Source organism: Mirounga angustirostris, unplaced genomic scaffold (genome assembly GCF_029215605.1).
Source record: "Mirounga angustirostris isolate CCGP_5_RB_7025 unplaced genomic scaffold, mMirAng1.0.hap1 SCAF_5, whole genome shotgun sequence".
NCBI classification, from domain to species: Eukaryota; Metazoa; Chordata; class Mammalia; order Carnivora; family Phocidae; genus Mirounga; species Mirounga angustirostris.
In genome coordinates, this window is record NW_026991713.1 from 38334092 (window position 1) to 38356268 (window position 22177).

Sequence of the window (22177 nt, forward strand, 5' to 3'; positions counted from 1 at the left end):
GGATACATGAGCCTAAGGTGCACCTGAGGTCGTTCTGGGGTGGGCAGCATGTAGGCAGCATCCCTGGGTTGATCAGCACTGCCCCTCAGCAGCCTTGTCAGTTCACCCAGGATGTCCTACAAATATTATAATTATCAATGTGAAAAAACTAAGGAAGCACTGGAGCACCATGTTGAGGAACATTCCCCAGGCTATATTCATGCACCTTGGCAAGGAGGGCTGTGATGGATTTATGACTTCCAGAAAAATGGGAACACTATTAGAGCTGCGTTCTCTTTAAGGAAAACATCTATCTTGATCTTACCAGTAGAGGGCGTTGCTGGTTCATCACATTTCACGGTCCCGTTGGAACACTGGCTAGTAGAGGTAAACAAATAGTTAATTTAGAAGCCACACCTGTTTTTTTCTGTATTTCAAAAACAATCTATTGTGCAATAATTGATTGGGTACATATACAAATGTTATTTTTTGCCACATAATTTTTTACAAATAAGTTATTGGCTTACGTCCAGTTTGAAAAGAGCTATTTCAGTTCAATTTAATCAAACAACTATGTGTGGGACACTGCAATAGGCATAGGGGATACAAAACCCAAAATTCATAGCCTTCACCCACGTGCTTACACTAGTAAGAAAGGAAGATATACAAATAAATAATTTATGCAGTGTGACATATGCAACAGAGAAATATGTTTAAGATATAAAAGTAAAGCACAGAAAATTGTCTTAAAATCTCTTGGCAACTGACATTAACACACTCAAAGAAGGTAAAGTCTGGACAGTCTTAAAGAATGGATGGAGGTGATGAAATGGATAAAGTAGGAAGGCTATAACACTCAGGGGAGATGTGGTACAAAGCAGTTTCTGTGTGACAAAGTACAGTGCAAGAAGTGACAGGAGATGCAGATGGCAAAAAGGCCAAGGCCAACTCCATTAAGATGCTAAGACTTTATCCTGGAGACCTGAAACGAAGGGGTAATGAGGTTGGTTCCAAGTCTAGAAAACTCATTCTGGCAGCAGTGTTGAAGATAGAATGGAGTCACATTTTCCTTGCAAATTAGGATCTAAATTCAGGGCATAAGGCAAACCAAATCAAGCAAGATTAATCTTGAAAATCCCTTAAGAAGATATCATTTAATTATATCTCCATTAAAAAAAGAAATCAAGATAGGAAACAACACTCCAGTTTTCAACAACTCCAGCATAATCAGTGTTTACTTCAGCTTTGGACCAGATCGTGTGTACTACATTTGAGCCCAGACGAAGAAGCTGACTAGCATGCAAAGGCCATGTTACATGAAATGCATGCTTATGCCTCATGTAACACTGAGCTGACACCCAGAGGTGTGATTCACTCACACTGTGCATGGCAGAGAGGAACCAAGACAGTCAGGTTTAAGGGTCTTAGGACCCAGATCCAGGTTTTCCATATCATACTCTCCCTGGGACACAGGCTTTTTGAGAAGAATGGTACAGGAGATCGCTACACTAACAGAATTTTTTTTTCCTTATTGAAGTGGGATGGTTCCTTTGTTTTTTCCAAGTTTACTTAAATAAATCCAATTGTGTTAAATTCTAGAGAGATATAACACCTAAGTAGAATGGAAGGGGACAAGACTAGAGACAAGAAAACCAGGTAGAAAGGTCCAGAAACATGGCTAGGGAGTAGTGATGGGAATGAAGGAATGAATTTCACCTATATCTAGAAAGCGAAGTCCACTATGGTTGGGGGTTTCCTGGCTGGGAGTGTGGAACTGGAAGAAAAAGTCCAAAATGACTCCTAAATTTCCAGCTTGGGAAACCGGCTAGTAGTCCAACCTACTAGAGAAAGATTCAAGAGCCGGTTGCCTTGGTGTCTTGATGGTGGGGTGAAAGGGGAGCAAATAGAGATGACAATAAAGAGAAATTGACCATAAACTGAATTCTGCCATAAATAAAAAATAAGCAGCAGAGCAAGGTAGGCAATAAAGCAAGTGCTGCAGAGCTAGGTTTCCTAGAATAGAAAATCAGCTTCATTACCAAGTTGCTTAACTGCCAGGGCCTCATTTTCCTCACCTATAAACAGGGACTAGAGCCACAGGGCCTATCTCTTAGGGTTACAGTGGTGAGTGAATAATAGACATCAAACACTTAGAAGGGTACCGGGACTGCAGGATGGGCACAGCGATGGTTAGATATCCTTATTATCATTATTGCTACTATTATCTACCATCTATTATTATCTGCAGGTTCCTACGGTACAACTGAAAGGAGGAGATTCAGAGTTGGATGAAGATCAATGCAGACTGCTGCACGTATGTGTCTGCACTTTTAACAAACAGGTTAGGACAGGAAAGAGTGTTATCCTATGAATAAGTGCTATCTCGCTAGGATCGATGTCACCAGGGAGGGGGCTCACTGACTTCAGTGTGTGATATGCCACCGTTCAGCAGCTAAAACCCCTCAGCAACTTGCAGTATTTCTGCCTGAGAACCAAATTCATCAAAGGGCTTCCATTTCGCTACATGACACTTTAATTCGTAACTGTTTTCTGCAGTTATGAGTACAAGACTTAGGCATTCAGTGCTGAAATGTAATATATATATATATTTCATATATATATGGTTGAAAAGGCCACATAAAGGTTATCTGTACATTTGAAATTACAGAAGTCATATTTAAATTCGCAGTTTGGGTTAAAAAATTCTATTAGTACATGTTGTCAAGTACAAGCCCCATCAGGGAAATCTACCATAAGCCCGAAGGTGTTGGGATGAGCTCCCCCGGTTGATAGACGCTGCCCCTAGAATGACACCGGCAGTGAAATCTAAAAAAAAAAAAAAGAGGGGGGAGGAAGTCAGGTTAATAAAATAGGCTATAAATTTTTTTTTAAAAACACTAAAATTCAAGCAGACCTTCTGCTCCGTGTTGGCAATTTTCAGGCGCACACTAAAGATGACACTATTCGTTGCCTGCATGCAGTCCTGTTATACGAATGGCAGGAACCATTTACCCGGGACTATCGTGTGGCTTCAGATCATGCTTTCTACATACAGATGCTGTATCGTGTTAGGCACAGTGCAGACTGTGTTGTTTTAGTCACAAAAAAGTCCCTGAATGCACTTCAGAGAAATACAATCGATATATCATCTCGCCCTACTTGTGAGACCAAAGTCTCCATCTCCCCTGAGATTTGAGGACGTTCTGAGCGCTGACAGACAATCCTGCTACTGAAATTCCTCCCGTGACACTGAAAAATAAACCCTGTTATTAATTTCGATGTGGTAAAAACGGGCAGGAATAAACTTTGGGATTAACCATCACATTCCTTAGCTGTTTCTGCAGCTATTTGTGAACATGTGCAGGGTTAAAAGTAAGTAAATAAAGGTAAAGACATGGAGAAACTAACGACACAGCTCACGAGCTGATCTTTGCATATATGCACACTCGTTGTAGGGGGAAAGTAGCTGTTCAGTGATGGAGAATATTTATTTTCCAGTAAATGGTGCTGAGTCAATTAAATTTGAAAAAAAGGAAGAAACCAACAAAACAAGCACAAAGCCCCTTCAACCTGTGAGGACAAAGAGAGAGACGTTGGATCCCATCAGCCCATTCCTGTGACTTACATGGGCACACAAAAGCTCAGCGTGTCTTCATAGTATTTGCCTTCGGGACAGTTGCAGCCCTCAGCGCAGTCATCACTACACCGCTCCGGGGCGGCGAGGGCCGTGCAGGAGCGGCGACAAAAGGAGGAGCAGTGATGGTACAGCATGCCCCTCTGGCACACGACCCCTAGGATGAAGGAGCATCAGGTGAGAAGGACTGCCACAGGCTGCAGAGGCATTCATGCCGGGTTATAGGTCTCTGATAGAAGTCATGAAAAACAAAGATATATTACATCAATAAACCTTAGAACAGTCCAGAATCCTATAACAGAAAAAATAAACAAGGGCGCCTGGGTGGCTGTCTTGTGCTCAGGTCATGATCCCGGGGTCCTGGGATCGAGTCCCAGGTCAGGCTCCCCGCTTGTCCCTCTCCCTCTTCTCCTACCCCCTGCTCCTGCTTGCGGGGGCGCGCTCTCTCTCTCTCAAATAAATTTTTTCAAAAATCTTTAAAAAATAAAAATTAAAAAACAGTAAACAAATAAGCAGATAAATAAATAAAATGTTTACAGTTGACCCTTGAACACCATGTGTTTAAACTGCACAGGTTGGTCTACCTATACTTGGATTTTTTCAATAAATACAGAACAGGAGTAAATGTATTTTTTCTTCTTTATGATCTTCTTAATAATATTTTCTTTCCTCTGGTTTGCTTTATTAAAAGAATATACTACATAATACATAGGCAAAATACATGTTTATTGACTATATTATCAGTAAGGCTCTGGGCAACAGGAACCTATTAGTAGTTAAGTGTTCGGGGGAGTCAAAAGTTATACATAGATTTTGACTGTGTGGGTGGGTGGGGAATCAGTGCCAATTCCCACATTGTTCAAGGATCAACTGCATTTTTCTCAATAGAAGTGTAACAGATGTATAAAATTTCTATTTTGAAATGTTTTTAAGTGTGACATTCCAAAATGGTCTCTAACAGTCTGTACCATATTTTTTTAATATTTAAGGTATTTTGCATGTCCAAATAAATTTCCCATCCTCAATTTTAAATCTATTACTGTTATACTGACATCACCTTGTTTGTAACATTCTTTAAACCTAAGGAAACTTTAAGTCTTCTACAAATAAGGCAAAACTTGGCTTAATTGATCCTTACTCATAGCTCTTATTTTTCACTTTCTGAATAATGTTCATACTTTTTTCCTAAACCTTCCTAATTTCTCTTTAGCCCAACCCAAACTGATTATAGTAGGCAAACTAAAATAATCTAAAAACACACTTGTAAAAAAAAACCTAGAGGGGCATCTGGGTGGCTCAATCAGTTGAACATGGAGTCTACTTGAGATTCTCTCATTCTCCCTCTGCCCCTCCCTCAGCTTGTGCGTGCGCTCTCTCTCTCAAATAAATAAATAAATAAATAAATAAATAAATAAATAAATAAATAATTTTTTTAAAAAACATAGAAAATTCTAGATAAAACATAACTGAAATTATGTTAAATGTATAATTGATCTTGTGAAAAAAAATGGGGAGGGGTAATCTCCCCGGATACCAGATATGAGGAGGGAAATAAAATCCAGAACCTAGAGAAGAGAAAGGGAGAACGGGTCCCAGTAATCTTGAACCTTACATTTAACTCATGCAGGAAAGGGACATGAGAATTGATTCTTCACAAGGCAAGGAACTGGGAGAACTTTAACTTGACCCTCAGAAAAGCTCCTTCCTCAGTTGAAAGATGTACTACAGCAGAGGTCAGCAAACTTTTTCTGTAAAGGGCCAAATGGTAGATGGCCTCAGCTTTGCAGGCCATACATACTGTCTCTGTCACAACTATTCAACTCTGTCCTTGTAGCTCAAAAGCAGCCATAGACAATTTGGATGCATATGGGCAATAAGCTTTATTTACAAAAAATAGGAAGCCCAAGAGTGTCGTTTGTCAGCTCCTGGACTAGAAGGAATCTGATCCTAGTACAGGAAGAGGCCAAGAAAGCTTCTCTAATTCTGTGGGGTCCGTGTGAAATAAAGTATCCTCTGAGAAATTAAATCCTGGATTTACATCCTGTGTAGTTGGTATATGAATTTACATTACTTTTATATTTACATTATTTTTGTCTTAGAAAGCCCAAGCTGAGAAATTACTATCAAAACTGGCCAGTGATAGCCCTGCAGTGATAGGAAAAAGCTTAATGAAACCTGTAGCAGAGAGGGGGTTGGAGAGGTAGAGTGACACTCCTGAAACCCAGGCCATAAAAGATTCTAACAGGGGTGGGGCAGGGGGTAACTCTGATACTAATTAACTCATAAAAAATTATAGAACACATAAAGAAAGGAAACAGTCTACCATGAATGAGACAAGAGACACCATAAGCCATGAGGTTGAACTTGAGATAATTGCCTGTTGTGTAATTTACCTATTTAACTACAAATTGCTTGGGCCACCATACCACATAATGTTTTTCCATACTTTCCAATACTTAGATACGACATTTCTGTGATAAAATTTTTTTCAAATTTTTCACATTATTTCTGTTGCATATCTCAAACCATGCAGTTGCAACTCTAATTTTGCTTATAATAAAAATAGTAAAAAAGAAAAAAATGATTGGTCTTATCCAATATAGCTCCAATTTTAAGAAGTGAAGTATTTCATTTGTTTTTCATGTTTGTACACTATAATCATATTCCAGATAACTTAGGCAATACTGACTTTTCTTTTTAAAAAAAAAAGGCAGTTAATTACATAAAAATCTCTAAAGTGTCATCTGATCCTCTTTATCTGTGCCATCATCACACTCACCACAGAATGAAATCTGAGCTCTGAAATCGATGGTAATACCACGCCGGCCACAGAGGTAGGCATAATGGGCGAGAGCGTTGCAGAGACAGGCGCTTCCGCACCTGCAGGCATCATGGCGGCACAGCTGATAATACAGCCCCGGGCTGATGGAGAAGTGGCAGGGAGCAAAGAGCGCTTGGTGGATAATATCACACTGTGCTGCGTATCCAACTGAACAGAAACCCCCCCACAAAAAAAAAATCCATTAGCACTTATTTACTAGTCTAGCTCATACCCCTAAGTACCAAATTCCAGAACTATCTAAGTATCTTGCTTTCCTAGCCATATACTGAATTGGATATTATTTTCAACAAGAATCACTATTTTCCATTTATCCTGTTTTGTTGGTTTGTTTTTACTTTTAGCAATATTGGTGACAGCCCTTATTCCATACTTAATAATCTTTTAGCCAAAAAAAGTATTGTGTTATAACTGAATAATAGGAGTAACAGAAGTGTCGATAGAAATGGCCTCAATCACCCAATCACCCCGTTGTCTGCAGATCTTCATAGAAAATTGCCCAGTTCTGCTGTAAAGAATTGGTGAGTATTGGAAGGCTTATCTCCAGACAACCACACATAGTAAGCATGGTGCCAGATTGTGGATGCTATGGCAACTCCCTGGAATACACAATTATGCAGGAAGGATTGGGAAACATCTCATTCCAATCAAGTGTCTGCGGTAAATGCAATGTGGCAGTTACCATATAGTCATCGAATACAATGTCTGCATAAGGCACAATGTCTGGCAAATATTAGGAGCTGAATAATGTCTGATAAATGAACCTATGAGTGCATGAATAAGTGAATAATGAATAGAAATTAGGGATTGGACCACATGCTAAAGGCCATGAAATATAACTACCAAGCCATTTTGGGAGGTCTGTGTAATCATTTCTTGAAAGTTATTGACTGTTCTTTTGAGAATGACTGATCAGATAGAATTATGGAAGTAACCAAGTTTGACAAAGCAATCTAGACCTTTTCTTTCTAAAAAAAAACGAACTCAGCCATAAAAAAGAATGAGATCTTGCCATTTGCAATGACGTGGATGGAGCTAGAGAATATAATGCTAAGCAAAATAAGTCAGAGAGAGACAAAAACCATATGATTTCACTCATGGGAATTTAAGAAACAAAACAAATGAACATGGGGGGAAAACAAACCAAGAAACAGACGCTTAACTATAGCGAACAAAGAGAGTTGCTGGAGGGGAGGTGGGTGGGAGATGGGCTAAATGGGTGATGAGTATGAAGGAGGGCACTTGTGATGAGCATCAGGTGTTATATGTAAGTGATGAATCACTTCTACACCTAAAACTAAGATTACACTGTATGTTAACTGGAATTTAAAGAAAAAAAACCCTGAACTTATTCTGTTGAGTATTTTAAATATATTTATCATTGGTAAGTAAACACATGATAATTATCTGAGTATTATATTTTGCATTGCTATGCATATGTATATGAAAACAAGTAACTTAGACTATAACAACTATAATAGTGTTCTGTTGGTATGCATTCTTCTAATCCCCAAGAACTCCAAAGCAACGAGTACATCAATGGGGCTTTTACTGTGTGTCCTAAGGATTTGTAGATCAAAAAATATTCTTACTAACATTAAGTAAAAGGGTGCCTCAAGAAGATCCTTGTGAAAAAATATCCTTCAGGATCCACTTCAGAATTATTGACTTTTATTATCTATTTTCCTTTTACTGGGGATCTTTCTCTGTTTACCTATTTGAAATTTTTTTTAAAAATGGGTCATGCCAAAGGTGAAGAAGAATAATATCTAGAATATATGTCATAAAAGACATGAGCTAGGGGGATAAAACTCATAAAATACATATTTATATATATACATATATATATAATAAAATGGCATGTAGTCAGGGAGGTCATAAAGAAAAGACCAGAGGGAAATTGAATTTATCCTTTAGACTCTATTCCAACTTTTACATGTTATTAAAAAAAAACAAAAAATAAAGTTGCTGCAATATCAAAGAGGAAATCAAGAAAGTTAGAAACAAACTGAGCAAGACTAATAGAAGAAGAAGGAAATCTATTAGTAGAAATTTGAGGACAGAATGGGGAGAAAACACCATTAAATGGGAGTGAGATTAAAAGTATTGAATTATGGAGACCACAAGACTTTAGTCTAATCCTCTTATTATAGGAAAAATGACCACAGGAGTTAACAATCTTCCACAAGTTTAGACACTAGCGTAGACAGAATGCCAGCAACACTGAAAGCATTATCTTGTATTCTTTCTAGGACACAGAAACCGTAAGTTAATAATAAGGACCATATGATAGTCAACAGAATCCTTCCAAACAACCACTACAAAATCCAGAGATTGTACTGGGTTCTTATGGGTACTTAACCAATATTAATAATATATATGAAAAAATACATAGAAACAGTAAATTAGCCAAAATAATTAAAGGAACAAATTAAAATTATGAAAATGTTTAATTAAGCATGCATATTAAATTTTTCACAGTGATTTGAAAAGAAGACATATATGTCTTCTTTTATTTGTGAAATCACTGTGTGTGTGTGTGTGTATATATATATATATATATATATATATATGTCTTCTCTTATTGATCAGTGAAATAGCCTTTCACATAGTTTGCTGTGGCTTTAGTAAAAAAACACAGCCAAAATTTCTTGGCATGTTTGTTACACTGTCACTGCAGATTGGAAATCTGGAGCATGACCGTCTCAAATTGTTGCACACTTCTTTGCACAGGCCTCCTTGGATCACTGGCTCCTGCTTATGAAGCCGGAACACCACCGGTCGTGTGATAGTACTAGAAGAATCTGCATGAGCTGCCACACAGTGGAGCTGAAGTGGAACGCTGCAAGACTATAACAGCATTATTACAGTATTTCCCGAGATTTTTCTGTAGCCTTTAAAGAATCTGAAATCTCCAAAATGCTAGCCCATATTTGTGAAGAGTCTAGGGATTCGCAAACACATAAAATAAGCACATTTGTAAATGCAAACTAGTAAATAAAATAGTCATTTTCCAGAGTTCTTTTAAAAAATACCCTAGATTAGATAAAGAGGCATATCTAATTCTCTAACTTTATAAGATTACAGTAATGCATGGAATTTTCCTCTAGGTTTACATGCGGGATGAAGGACTTACTGTTTTGTTGATTAATGTTGCAGGGGTCCACCATAGGAACATGAACAGGTGCAAAACAAGTGGAGGAAACTCTCCAGGCATTGGCATGAAGTTGTGGGGTACCTTCTATCATGCCTGATGGAGAACTAGAGAGCAAAGGTAATATGCATCTTAGTCTCTCCCATTCATTTCATTTTTTCATGGTCTTCAACTATTGAAAAGGAGAACGCTATTTTTTTAATTTACAAAGATAACTTAGAGCTTAAAATGTTCTATTTTTTAAAAACACACATGGCATTAGCTTCCTGTTATTAAGATTTCATAATGTGCCTCATTGTAGACATCCATGGTTTTATTTAATAATCACCTCAGCCTTGTGAAGAAAACATAATTTCCATTTTAAAGAGAAAGCAAAGCAGAAGCTCAGAGAAATACCAACAATCGTTCAGCTGATGTGCATCAGAGCCAAGATTCAAATCCATAAAAAAAAAAAAAAGATTCAAATCCAGTTCTGACCGTTTTAACGAAACATCATTCACACATCCAAATCATTAATGTGTGTGTGGTCTAGGGCGCATGGGCAGAGGTAGAAGTGGGTAGCTCACATGATTCTTTTTAGTGTAAAGACAAATGTCCCAAATATAAATAGCCTATATTTCTGATTCAATATTTCATTTCCATTATGAGCACTAAAATACCGAGGTGCCATCCTGAGGTTACCAAACCAAAAGAAAATTGAGGGAAAATGGTTTAGAAGGCATACTTCATTCGAGGTTGCTCACTTCTTCAGTTTCCTCAGCAAAACAAAATGGAAGAGAAACATCTACCTTTCCAAAATCAGTCTTATAAACCACAACAACATTGAAGAGCCAAACACTAAGATACCCCCTCCAGCAGCCATCAAGATTTACTAACTCAGCAACCCATATTTCGTGACAATCCCTATTGGACACTGTACCACACATTGTCAAAACTACCTAGAGAATCAGATTGGACTAGATCTCCTATAGGAAGCTCTGACCAAGCAAAACTTGACTAATGAAAGCCCCAACAACATGGCCAAATAGTCGAGTAGGCTTTATCTCAGTTCTCTATATTGTCCTAAATTAACTGCTTCGGTTACTATTGACCTTAGTCACTAGGAACTATATGGAGTTTCTCACCACAGTGGCTGAGAAAGGAGAATAAAAAGGAGCTTCACAAGCCATTCCACAACACTCATCCCTTGTTCCCACCCTTTCTCCTTCCCTATCCCTCAAAATGAAACCATTCTAGAACTGTAAAGAATTACAGCAAACACCTAACCACAAATCTCATTTTGTTCAACCAAGAACACTGAGCCTCAAAGAAATTGAGGAGCACTAGCTCTTTGCTTTCTTTCTCTCTCCTTCCCTCTTCACCCCTACAAAGGACAATAAAATAGGTCAAGGTGATGGGTATAGTCAGGGTTCCCAGGAGAAACTGACTCAGAGCTTGGCTCTCTTATTTCATTGAATTGACTTGAGACAATAAATACCAAAAAAAGAGGAGGAACCAAAATGCAGACCCATTTACTTATTGCATTTCATTTTATAAAATACCCTTTGGCTCACCATATTTAACTTACTGTAACAAGATTTTCAAGTAATTAATATTTTCCATTCCACTATGTTTGCAGATTCGCATTAACCTTTATGAAGTGAAGAATTTTAACTGTTTTGTTGGAAAGCTAAACATTGTTCAAAAGTTATCTCTGCCTCTGAAATATTATCCTGCACTGTTATCACGCCTGAATGTTTATACATGGAGGAGACTGGTGCCTTAGAAAAAGGCAGACAGATCTGCCATCTGTTAAACACTGACTGCTAACCCATTCTGATAAACAAAGAAGAGAAACAAGGCTTCAACCTCTTTTCTGCACATTTTAGCTGAGCCACTTAACATAGTCTGTTTCTTGAATGTGATAAAGATATTGATATTCTGAGCTACAAATAAATGAAACATAAAGAACTAAATAAGCTGACAACAAGGTAGTCACACAGAAGAAAAGATAAAATAAATTCTCTTCTGAAATTTAAAATTTTAAATGCCAGTTCTCCTTGTCCGTCCAAATTCTCTTCTTGGTGCCTTATTAAAAGTCCTACCTCCAAAAAATAAAACAAGACAAAACCAGAGAGAGAGAGACAAACCATAAGAGACTCTTAATCATAGGAAGCAAACTGAGGGTTGCTGGAGGGGAGGGAGTGGGGGAATGGGGTAACTGGGTGATGGACATTAAGGAGGGCACGTGATGTAATGAGCACTGCATGTTATATAAGACTGATGAATCACGGACCTGTACCTCTGAAACCAGTAATACATTATATGTTAATTAATTGAATTTAAATTTAAAAATTTATTTAAAAAAAAAGTCCTACCTCCATGTAGATCAACTATCTACTGCATATCAGGCTCTATGTTAGTTCCTAAGAACAGAAGGATAGAGGACTTGATCCTTATTCTCAAAACCCTCAGAGTTTTAAGTGGAAACCAGACAGATAAGGGACAGATTTTCATAAATAACAGAGTCAAAATTAACTTTGTCTGGTGGGATATGAGCTCATGTTTTGAAGCAAATAAGTTCTGAATTGGGTTCAACAATATATAGGTATTCACAAGAAAGATTAGGAGGCGGAAGAAATCCCAAATAGGAAAAATATGCAGAAGTGTTTTAAAAAATATGGTGTTTGAAAAAAAAAATTAAATCTGGTATTGAGGAATGGCTTGTCCATGAAATGTTCCCTGGCTACCCATCCCACACTGACCTACTCAAAATCCCTGATGTGGGGCGCCTGGGTGGCTCAGTCATTAAGCGTCTGCCTTCGGCTCAGGTCATGATCCCAGGACCTGGGATCGAGCCCCGCGTCGGGCTCCCTGCTCAGCGGGAAGCCTGCCTCTCCCTCTCCCACTCCCCCTGGTTGTGTTCCTTCTCTGGCTGTCCTTTCTATCAAATAAATAAATAAAATCTTAAAAAAAAAAAATCCCTGCTGTGTTTCTAGCCACTACCACACAGCTCAACATATAAGGTCCTGAAATTACCTCAGTGTTTTTATATATGGTTGATTAATACCTTGGGCCCACCTAATTATTTCTTGAAGCCTGTTATCCCCTCCTGACCTGCAATACAAGCTGCCTGAGATGGGAACCAGATGATCCTGCTTAAATTGCACCCCAGTCCTTAGGACAAGAACAGGTGCCCAAAGCATTTTCATTAAATGATACCTGGTGTCTTCTCACAGGTGGGGAAAACTGCTTTGCCAGTACAGGGGCTACAACTATACTATACTGCTTTTCTTCTTTTTTTTTTTTAAGATTTTATTTATTTATTTGACGGGGGGGGGTGGACACAAGCAGGGGGAACAGCAGAGGGAGAGGGAGAAGCAAGCTTCCCGCAGAGCAAGGAGCCCGATGCGGGGCTCGATCCCAGGACCCTGGGATCATGACCTGAGCCGAAGGCAGACGCTTAACCGACCGAGCCACCCAGGCGCCCCTATACTGCTTTTCTTCTGATGAAACACCAGCTATCATAAAAGCCGGTTGATCTGGATGCCAAAAGGTTGCTGTAGAGGTATCATTCATACCAAAGGATGTTCATATTTTTAAGGCATAACTTACTATCATTAATACCCAATGATAATTGAGATTTTTTAAAAAGCAGTGCCTGTTCAAAAACAAAATACTGTTAAGCTTGCTAGGTGGCAGGGGAGACAATCAGGGGTGGTTATTCTGTGGGTTAGCCCATGGACTCTGAGTCACACCACCCAAATTCAAAGCCCAGCTCCACCATATTTGGGCTAAATGACTTTGAGCTATTTACTTGCCACTTTGGGGCCTCCATGAGGCTTTATCTATAAAACAGAGCTACTAATCAGGGGATTGCTATAAAATTTAAATAGATGATCACGTAAAGCTCTTGGAACAGTGATGACTAAGCTATTAGTAGTTAAGTAAACGTTTTCAGTGAAAGAATTTGTCTCTAATTACTAGTCATTAAATCATGTTAGCTGTCCAGACATCATACTTACAGGAAATCATCCCTTATGTTCCCATTAAAAGTGCCACACAGACCTAGTGTTCTTCTTTTCCATGCACTAGTGAGCTGAATATAAATTCTTTCCCCATCTATAGCAAACAGAATCTTTAAACCAAATGTGGTTTTTAGAAGAATAAATAAGGATGACAGAGTTTGAATTTCAACAATTCCTGTGGGAAAAGAACATACATAAATCAGCTTTGAGATTCATAGGTAGTGTTATGAAATGCTAGCGTACAGCACCAGAACTCTTCTTTCAAGAGACCGGGAACTAGAATTTAAATAAAAACTTGAAACATTTTTTAAAAAAGAGAGAGAGAGTGAGAGAGCAGGGCATGGAGCAGGCAGACTCCCAGTTCCTGCTCCTTGCTCCAGGGCCAATTTTTGCCACCTTGTGCTTTTTTTTCTCCCATTTCTCTTCTATCTCTCCTTTCTGGGTCTTCAGTGGATCTTTTTAATAGATTATCATGTCCACAGGTAATTTCAGTTGACAAGCATCTCTTGGCAGGTGTGGACAGTCCTTAGCATTTGAAGTCTGTCTTCTTCTTTTTTTTTTTTTTAACTCGTGTGTGTGTGTGTGTGTGTGTGTGTGTGTGTGTGAACTTTTCCACAAACTGGTCATGATTCAATAAGGAAGTGGCACATTCCTCAAAAATTCCCCATTCCCTTGAGACTGTCAGCAAAAAGGGGAGCACAGGACTTGAGGGGTACCATTTTATAAGACACCTTTAGAGACAAGAAACTTGGGTTCAAATCTGAACTGATGACTTTTGCCAGCACAGTATATAGGAGCAATCGCTCCTGTATCTCTACCATAATTTCTGGTAGAGAAATTATGGTCTGTTCCATCGGTCTGTTCACCACACCGATCGGAGAATCATTCTTTGATCACTTTGTCCCCCTTGTTGCCCTTCCCCAACCAGCCCTAATCCAATCAGTCACCAGGTTCAGACCACCTTTTTTTTCCTAAATAATTTTTCAATCTCTCTTCTTTCTATTTCTACTGTCACTGCCTTACATCATCAGTTCCTCCTCCTTCCCTGCATGCCCTACTTCAGTATCATCCTAAGTACTCTCCACGTTTCCTGCCAGCATTTCTTAAAGCCATTTCCACACAGTTGCCATAGTAGTCTACCCCAAAAAAAAAAAAAAGACTTACCAGTCTTCTCATTAACACTTATTATTTATTTGGTTGAATGATATGAGATTGTTATCTCTGTACATAAAAATGGTCAAATAATGAAAATTTCATATTCAATTTCACATCAAGTTCAACTTCCTTAGCATGACAATGAATAGCATGACCATGTAATTTGTAATACAAATTGGGACATCTCTGGGAGTGAGAGTATTAACAATAACTATGCTGGAACACAGGCAGGAAGAAGAAAACCATAATGATGCCCTGCATATAAGGCTTTCCCTGGTCTTCATCCCCACCTATGTCTCTCTTCCCATGGCTAGACAATCTCCATGACCCTCCTCAGGCTTTAGCAGTACCAAATTAGTTATAGTTTCCCCTAAACATACCACACAGTTCTACAACTCCTTGCTTTGCATGGAACGCTTTCCCCACTCTTTCATCCTGACAATCCTCAGCTTTGAATGCTGAACAAGAAAACTTGCCTGACTATCCTGCACTCTCCTGCCCAAGGCTGGGTGAACTGCCCTCACTTAGACCCCCAAAGTCTCTGTGCATATCTTTCAGTTTATCATATTTTATGGAAGTGGCTGTTTGCGTTTATCTTTCCTCTTGCAAACTCTAGGCCACTTGAACACTAGTTCCCAAAAACATGGTCATCCCTGAGATGTCTAGCTGAGGACCCGGCAACACATAGAAACACAAATGTTAGGTTAGCCAGCCAATGGGAGAAGAATTCATTTAGCTTGTTTGACTGTTGTTGTTAACATAGGTAAAGTACATCATTGCTTCTTACCATTCAGATTGAAGCCTTGGTTAGGACTGGTAAGGATTTGTCCTCCTCTACTAAGGGTCACTTGTTTGTTAAAATCATCCTCCAGAATTAGAGTTATAGACTGAAGGCAGACCAAGCCAAGGTTCTGCATAAAAATCAAATCATCAATTAAAGGAATGAGAGAGAAATAGAGATATAGAAAGAGACAGTGATAATGGGAGAGGGGAATGAGAAAAAGCAAGGGAGAGACAGGGGAGAAGAAAGGAGAAAGAGAGTGCACATAGATAACAATTTCTGGCATGCAGAAGGCTTGAGTATAAGTAATATAATAAAGTAATTACCACATAACCCATTTTATATAGCCCCATTCCCAATAAAATATGTTTTTATATAGTACATTAAGTATACCATATACATATCTATATTTTACATAGAACATTAAATAAAAATGTTCTCAACAAAGTGCCAATAATTATGTTTTCCATAACACATTGTTAAAGTACCTCTCCAAATTCATTTAAGTAGCATATTAGACATAAAAAATTCAATAAGGAAAAGAACAAAGAGAATTAGGATTCTATGTAGAAAGCTTATTCAGACTCTGATGTATTGCAAAGGAAAAAATCAAACTGTAAAAAAAAAGCAAATAAAATAGCTCAGAATTTTTGTTGGAAATAACCATTTCACACTGGAATAAAACTAAAAAATTAAAGATTTCTGCAAAATTTTGACTATCTGAATTAAGGAGAGGAAAACCTGTGTGTCTTTACAAATAATCGATGTGTTTATTTGAAGAAAAGTTGTAAAATAAATACTTCAGGATGCTAAGAAATTCATCACATCTATTTAGAATATATGAAGCCTATTCACTCCTGTCAAGAATCACCTCTTTAAAATAGTAGCTTTTGAAATAACCAAAAACTTAGGTCCATTGTGCAATCATGCATGAAACGTTCAAAAAACTATACATACAAATAGCATTGTTTAAGAAAGAAAATACAATTAAATACATAATATTAAATCTAAAACACATACGCTTTCATATTTTAATATCAAATCAGGATGCATCATATAATCAATAGTAAAACATAGATTACCAACATTTTTTCTTTCTTTGTCAAATGTAGAATAATGATACATCTTAGCAAACATTTTTGAAGAAAATAACCGTACCCATTCATATTATCACTCTTAACCTAGAATGAAGCTTGAGTCAAAAACAAAACAAAACAAAGAACATTCCTCTGGCCATTTTGAGATGTTCCTACCTGTTCACAGTGAGCTTTCTGTAAAGTAATGGTGAATTTATCTTTTCCAGTTCCTTTCACAAGGATGTACTGGCACATTCCAATAAAAGAATAATGTCGACCATCAAATGTTGTAAAATGAGAAGCACCCACAACGGAGCATTGAACTACCAAAAAAATAATCACAAAAATAAGAAAAGAGAAAAAGAAGGAGAGAGAGAAGGAGAAGGCGGAGAAAGAAATTATGTTTGTTCTTAAAAAACAAAGTTGACTTAGGGTAAATAATCATGCATCAGAAAGAATAGCTAAAGTTCCTAAAATGAAAAAAAATAAAGTGTCTAAAATGTACTAGTTTGAAAAACTTACGAGATTATGTTATTAAATTTAATTTAAAATTTATTAAATGATAGCTCTTCCATGTAATTTTTAGGTTTTGTAATATTTATACTACTTCAATAAATTTTTACCAGTTTCCTGCTCAAAGCTATCCTTTATTCAATTTTCCATTTATCCTCCAAATATCTGGATTTATTGATCATTACATCTCTTGTTATATATGAGATGACCTCATAAAAATCATTGCTATCTTCCTTCAACTTAAAGAAAATTGAAATTTTTTTCTTTAGAAACATTTTAGAAGATTTACCTGGACAGTCATGCTCAGTGCAGTTCCAAACTCCACCAACACATACACTAAATGAAATTATAAGACTATTAATTACTGGTATAGAGAAACTGTATTAATATTTGCATCAATGTACTGATTGATGTACCAAAACATACCATGTTTATAGATTCAGAATAATCTCATCTATAATTGAAAAATACATTGACAGAAGTTCAATTGACTGATAAATTTGGACTGGCCAGTACCTAAATTATGATTTACTGTGTGTCATACTTACATCACTTAAGATGATACAAAAGGAACACAGAATAGCCTGGAACAAAAGTCCTATGCAGACAGAGAACTTGTTTTATGTCCTTCTCTCATTGCTTAAACTAAAAGAAGTTGCACACGAAAAGTATTTACCTATATTGTTAGAGAAACATTCATAAACAGTTAATATATTATCTCATCTATTAAAAATTGAGAAAAGAGACTTTTCTTTTTTGAGCATCATCAGACATTAAAAAGAGAAAAGATGTCCTCTTCTGTAAGATAAATTCTGCCTTCTTCCAGCAAAAAGAGTTTGAGGAGAGAAGGATGGAAGCAGAATCTGACAGTCAGGAGCTTAACCAAGTATGTAAGAACATGGTTGGTTATCCACCTGCATGTCACTTACATTACACTAACAGCAAAGGGGAAAGGGCCTGATGACATTTAGACCTGTTTCTTTATAAGACTTCCCTGGAGGGATTCAGTGCTTTCCTAGAATAGTCTTAATTAGCTAATGGAATAAGAAATTCTAAATGTCTCTAATCATGGCCAAGTACTGGCAATATAGAGAGACAGTTTTTCAAGTACCCAACAGAGAAGGCCAGGAACACCATTAAGTTCTAGTAGTAAAAGTACAGGCAAAGTACTGGTTACAGATAAGAAGAAAATGCAACAGACAGATGCATTACATGGGTATATGATTTGATGGAATTATTATCAAGGAAAGTGAGAAGAATTAAATCATGAAAGGATTGATAGATTTTCTATATTTTTTGTAGTTCTTTTTTCTGAACTTGCTTTCATCTTTAAAATATGAAAATATATATGGCCCCCTACCCCATTCCCGTAGAGACTTTAAATAAGATGCAAACCGTGTCTTGGAATTTTTGGAAGAAAATCAGTAATAAGTATAATCCTTTAAACATATATCATGGGAAAGATATTAACTAGCCAGGTGCATAGAAATAAATGGCTGTACATTAATCACATACCATTCAGTACATTCTTGTTCAACTTTTGAACCAACTGAATAAGCTAATCCATGAAAACTACACGGGCAGTTTTCCAAGGAGATGCAAGTCCCATTGTCCATTATGAGTCCTATTTAAGAAAAATATGTATCAAATTTTCAAAAGAAATAACAAAAAATGTGTTCTTTGCATGTAGTAATTCAACCAACTTTTATTGAACACCTACTTACACCAGGTGCTGAATATATATATATATATATAATTTTTTTTTTTTTTTTTTTTACTTTTTACTTTTAAAGAGGTTACTGACAACCTGGTTCTAACTCAATCAGTAGCTACGTTATAAGGCTCTATTTCGGTGATTTTCAACTTTTTTATTCCATGACTTGCCATCAAAAACTCAGGTTTCACTACACAGGATAAAGGCAACAAGACAGTATTTCCTTGCTTTCGAGGGAAAAAGGGAGGGAAGGAGAGAGAACATATATTCTTGGTTTAATTTCTGTTCATCTCAAAATGAGAGATTTCCATTATTGTCACGCAGATAATAAAGAGCGAGGGAGTGCTACTCAAAGGACCAGTGCAGAGGACCAGCCTTTTCTACCTCCTTAATGGGGAAAGGTGGCCGAGCCAGAATGTAAGTCAACCATGTTACCAAGCACGTGTTTTGTTCAGCTGACCTTTTTCAGAGTAGGAGTTCCTAGGTGAAGGAGCACTGACTTATATTTTGGCACATGGATTTTTATTCTTGTTCAAACTCCTTGTTGTATCATTGGTAAGAAATGGTTCAGGCCTGGCACTGGTCTAAAGATTATGCTTTGAGTGACACTAACAGACCAAAGGACTGAGGTCAACAGATCTGATTCCAATAGTCCTTGCCCAAGTGAGGAAAACACTTAACATCTCTGGGATTCTATTTTTTTAATCTGTAAAAATAAAAGGGTTTGAGTAAATCCTGGTGTTCTTTGTAAAGTTCTATCTGTATAGCAGTCATTCCTAATTTTAAATCTCACCTGTATCACTGGCTCTGTCACTTCTAATTTCAAATATTAAAACTACATCAGGACCAAAATCTTATACTGCCAAAATGTGAGGCTTTTTTTGAAATTGCTTTCGTCTTCAAAATATGAAAATAGACAAATTATTAAATGTCCTTAAATATCTAAGAGAGCAAAAGATTTGTTAACGCATGGTTAATTTCAGGACTCTGGATTCCAAATTTCCTGGGAAATGTACAAAGTAGAAAAGCAGCCATCCTTCCTAGTCACTTGGAGGGCCAAATCCTACAAGGGTAGAAAATTGCAATAGCCCTAATGTCCTGAGACAGGACATTATGATATGATTCTTAGATTGCTGGATACTAGTTTCCATGAGTACAGCCATCATTTCTTTCATGAAGTGCTTACCATCTGCACAGTAACATCCATCAAGACAATGGAGATTGCTCCCAAGACACTGTTTCTCAAATGTGCAGGTTGGTGGGCAACAACTGATACAATCCCGGTGGACGAAGCTATCATCACATTTATCAGCTAAAATGGGAAAACAAGGGAGCTGTAAGTCAAATCTACTCACCTCTCTTTCAAAAAAAAGTACAGTGTTTTGAAAAGTATGCAAGTTTACCAATGTTATTGTGTCAGTGACAAATCTTTGCCAATCATTAGTTTTAAGTGTTAGGATAAACCTGAAATTAACAAAAATACACACGGTTTAGGAAAATAAGGAAACATACTGCATGCTGGAAAGTCATCTCTCCAGTCTTGAATAGGGTGGCCAGCATGGGAACAGGCTCTAGCATACTCCGTGGCTGCTCGGCAATAGGTTTCATCATCATCGGTTCTGGAAAGTGAAGAGAGCCATAGTCACACGGATATGGGTAGAAACCAAGCTTTGAGCTCCTGATCTCTAGAAATGCTGAGTGCATGGTGAATATTCTATTATAAACTGATGTCAGCATGCACACATCATGTACAATAATGCAGAAAATATATAAGCATGAGATCCCAACTTCAAAGGGCCTGGGCAAATTGTCTTCATCGAACTATTTCAATGATTTGGCCACTTTTCCTTTGATTCAAAAGAGTCCCTGTACTGAAAAACTTTTCTATTTTAATTATGACATTCTGCCCAGAATCTTTGTATGTATCACTTTGCTCCCACACCAAGTATTCCAGAACTTTTAGAAAATCCTATTAATAAATATAAACAAATTTATATTTATAAATTTAAGCTTTGCGCAGTGGCAGTATCGTAGCCAATGAGGTTTATCCGAGGCACGATTATTGCTAATTGAAACTATATTTATAAATTTACATCTAGAAATCCCATTATAATAGATAAAATTCTATCACAATAAAAGCATCAAATACGAAAATTATTTCCAAGATACCATGCTCTTAATAGTCTACGTGCTGGAATAAAACTAGTACTAATAAAACAGCAGTTTTGAAAGACTGAATAAATAGCATTTAACTTTAAGATTTAAAAGATTTCTCTCTTTTTTTAAATTTTTAATTCTTTCAAGCTTAAGTTGCTAAAGCTAGTTACTTTTGTAATATTGCCAAGAGTAAATAATCTCTCATTGTTTTCTTATAATCACCCTAGAAGCTTCCCCAAACAAATATAAGAGGTCTGCCAATTCCCAAAGCAGATTAACATAGCATCTATAAAATAAGCAGTGTTTATAATAAGGTAGTGGACTTGTTTTTCAACCCAATTCAAACTCAAAATTGAATAGCTAAACATCTTACAAGATAATGACCTTAAGAATGTTGTATTTTGTGAACCCTAGCATTTTCAGTATCTCTGTTGTAAAAGCCACGCATCTCAAATTGCACTTCTCCTGTGCTGCTGTAATTGGAGTCATACAGCTTATCTAGTCCAATTAACTGAGCTGTAGAGGGAAAAACAAGGCTAAGCACATAAACTTCAGAAGCTCAGAAAATATTCTAAACCTCCAAACAAAAAAATTCTCTAAAAAACAGGGTAAGCTAATATTGTTGAATTCCTAGAAAGATAATAAGTTTCTGATTTACATTAAAAGATGTGCCTTGTTTCCTACAATTAATAGAGGCTTTGAAAGTCAACAAAGTACCTGAATATTGGTTTCCCAACCCAAGGCAACTATTATTAAAATAGCTACCATTTCTTTTTTTTTTTTATGTTATGTTAATCACCATACATTACATCATTAGTTTTTGATGTAGTGTTCCATGATTCATTGTTTGCATATAACACAAGTGCTCCATTCAATACGTGCCCTCTTGAATACCCATCACCAGGCTAACCCATCCTCCTACCCCCTTCCCTCTAGAACCCTCAGTTAGTTTCTCAGAGTCCATAGTCTCTCATGGTTCATCTCCCTGTCAGATTCCCCCCACTTCATTCTTCCCCTTCTGCTATCATCTTCTTCTTCTTCTTCTTCTTCTTCTTCTTCTTCTTCTTCTTCTTCTTCTTCTTCTTCTTCTTCTTCTTCTTCTTCTTTCTTCTTCTAACATATAATGCATTATTTGTTTCAGAGGTACAGGTCTGTGATTCATCAGTCT

General features: G+C 37.2%; 1 protein-coding gene and 1 pseudogene across 2 annotated transcripts in view; one reads left to right on the forward strand and one right to left on the reverse strand.

Moving 5' to 3' along the window:
- Window positions 1-22177, reverse strand: part of OTOGL (otogelin like) — a 131424-nt gene that overhangs the window by 82516 nt on the left and 26731 nt on the right. For both annotated transcript variants that reach the window (XM_045867283.2, XM_045867282.2), the window contains exons 11-22: window positions 20365-20471; window positions 20039-20164; window positions 18654-18762; window positions 17428-17474; window positions 16803-16948; window positions 15556-15679; window positions 13611-13788; window positions 9589-9713; window positions 6393-6602; window positions 3605-3770; window positions 2731-2805; window positions 305-357 (exon numbers count right to left, since the gene is read on the reverse strand). In XM_045867283.2, coding sequence (XP_045723239.1) covers window positions 305-357; window positions 2731-2805; window positions 3605-3770; window positions 6393-6602; window positions 9589-9713; window positions 13611-13788; window positions 15556-15679; window positions 16803-16948; window positions 17428-17474; window positions 18654-18762; window positions 20039-20164; window positions 20365-20471 — 1466 coding nt within the window. The remainder of the gene's footprint in view (window positions 1-304; window positions 358-2730; window positions 2806-3604; window positions 3771-6392; window positions 6603-9588; window positions 9714-13610; window positions 13789-15555; window positions 15680-16802; window positions 16949-17427; window positions 17475-18653; window positions 18763-20038; window positions 20165-20364; window positions 20472-22177) is intronic.
- On the forward strand, window positions 20861-20988 carry LOC123845014 (U4 spliceosomal RNA; annotated as a pseudogene).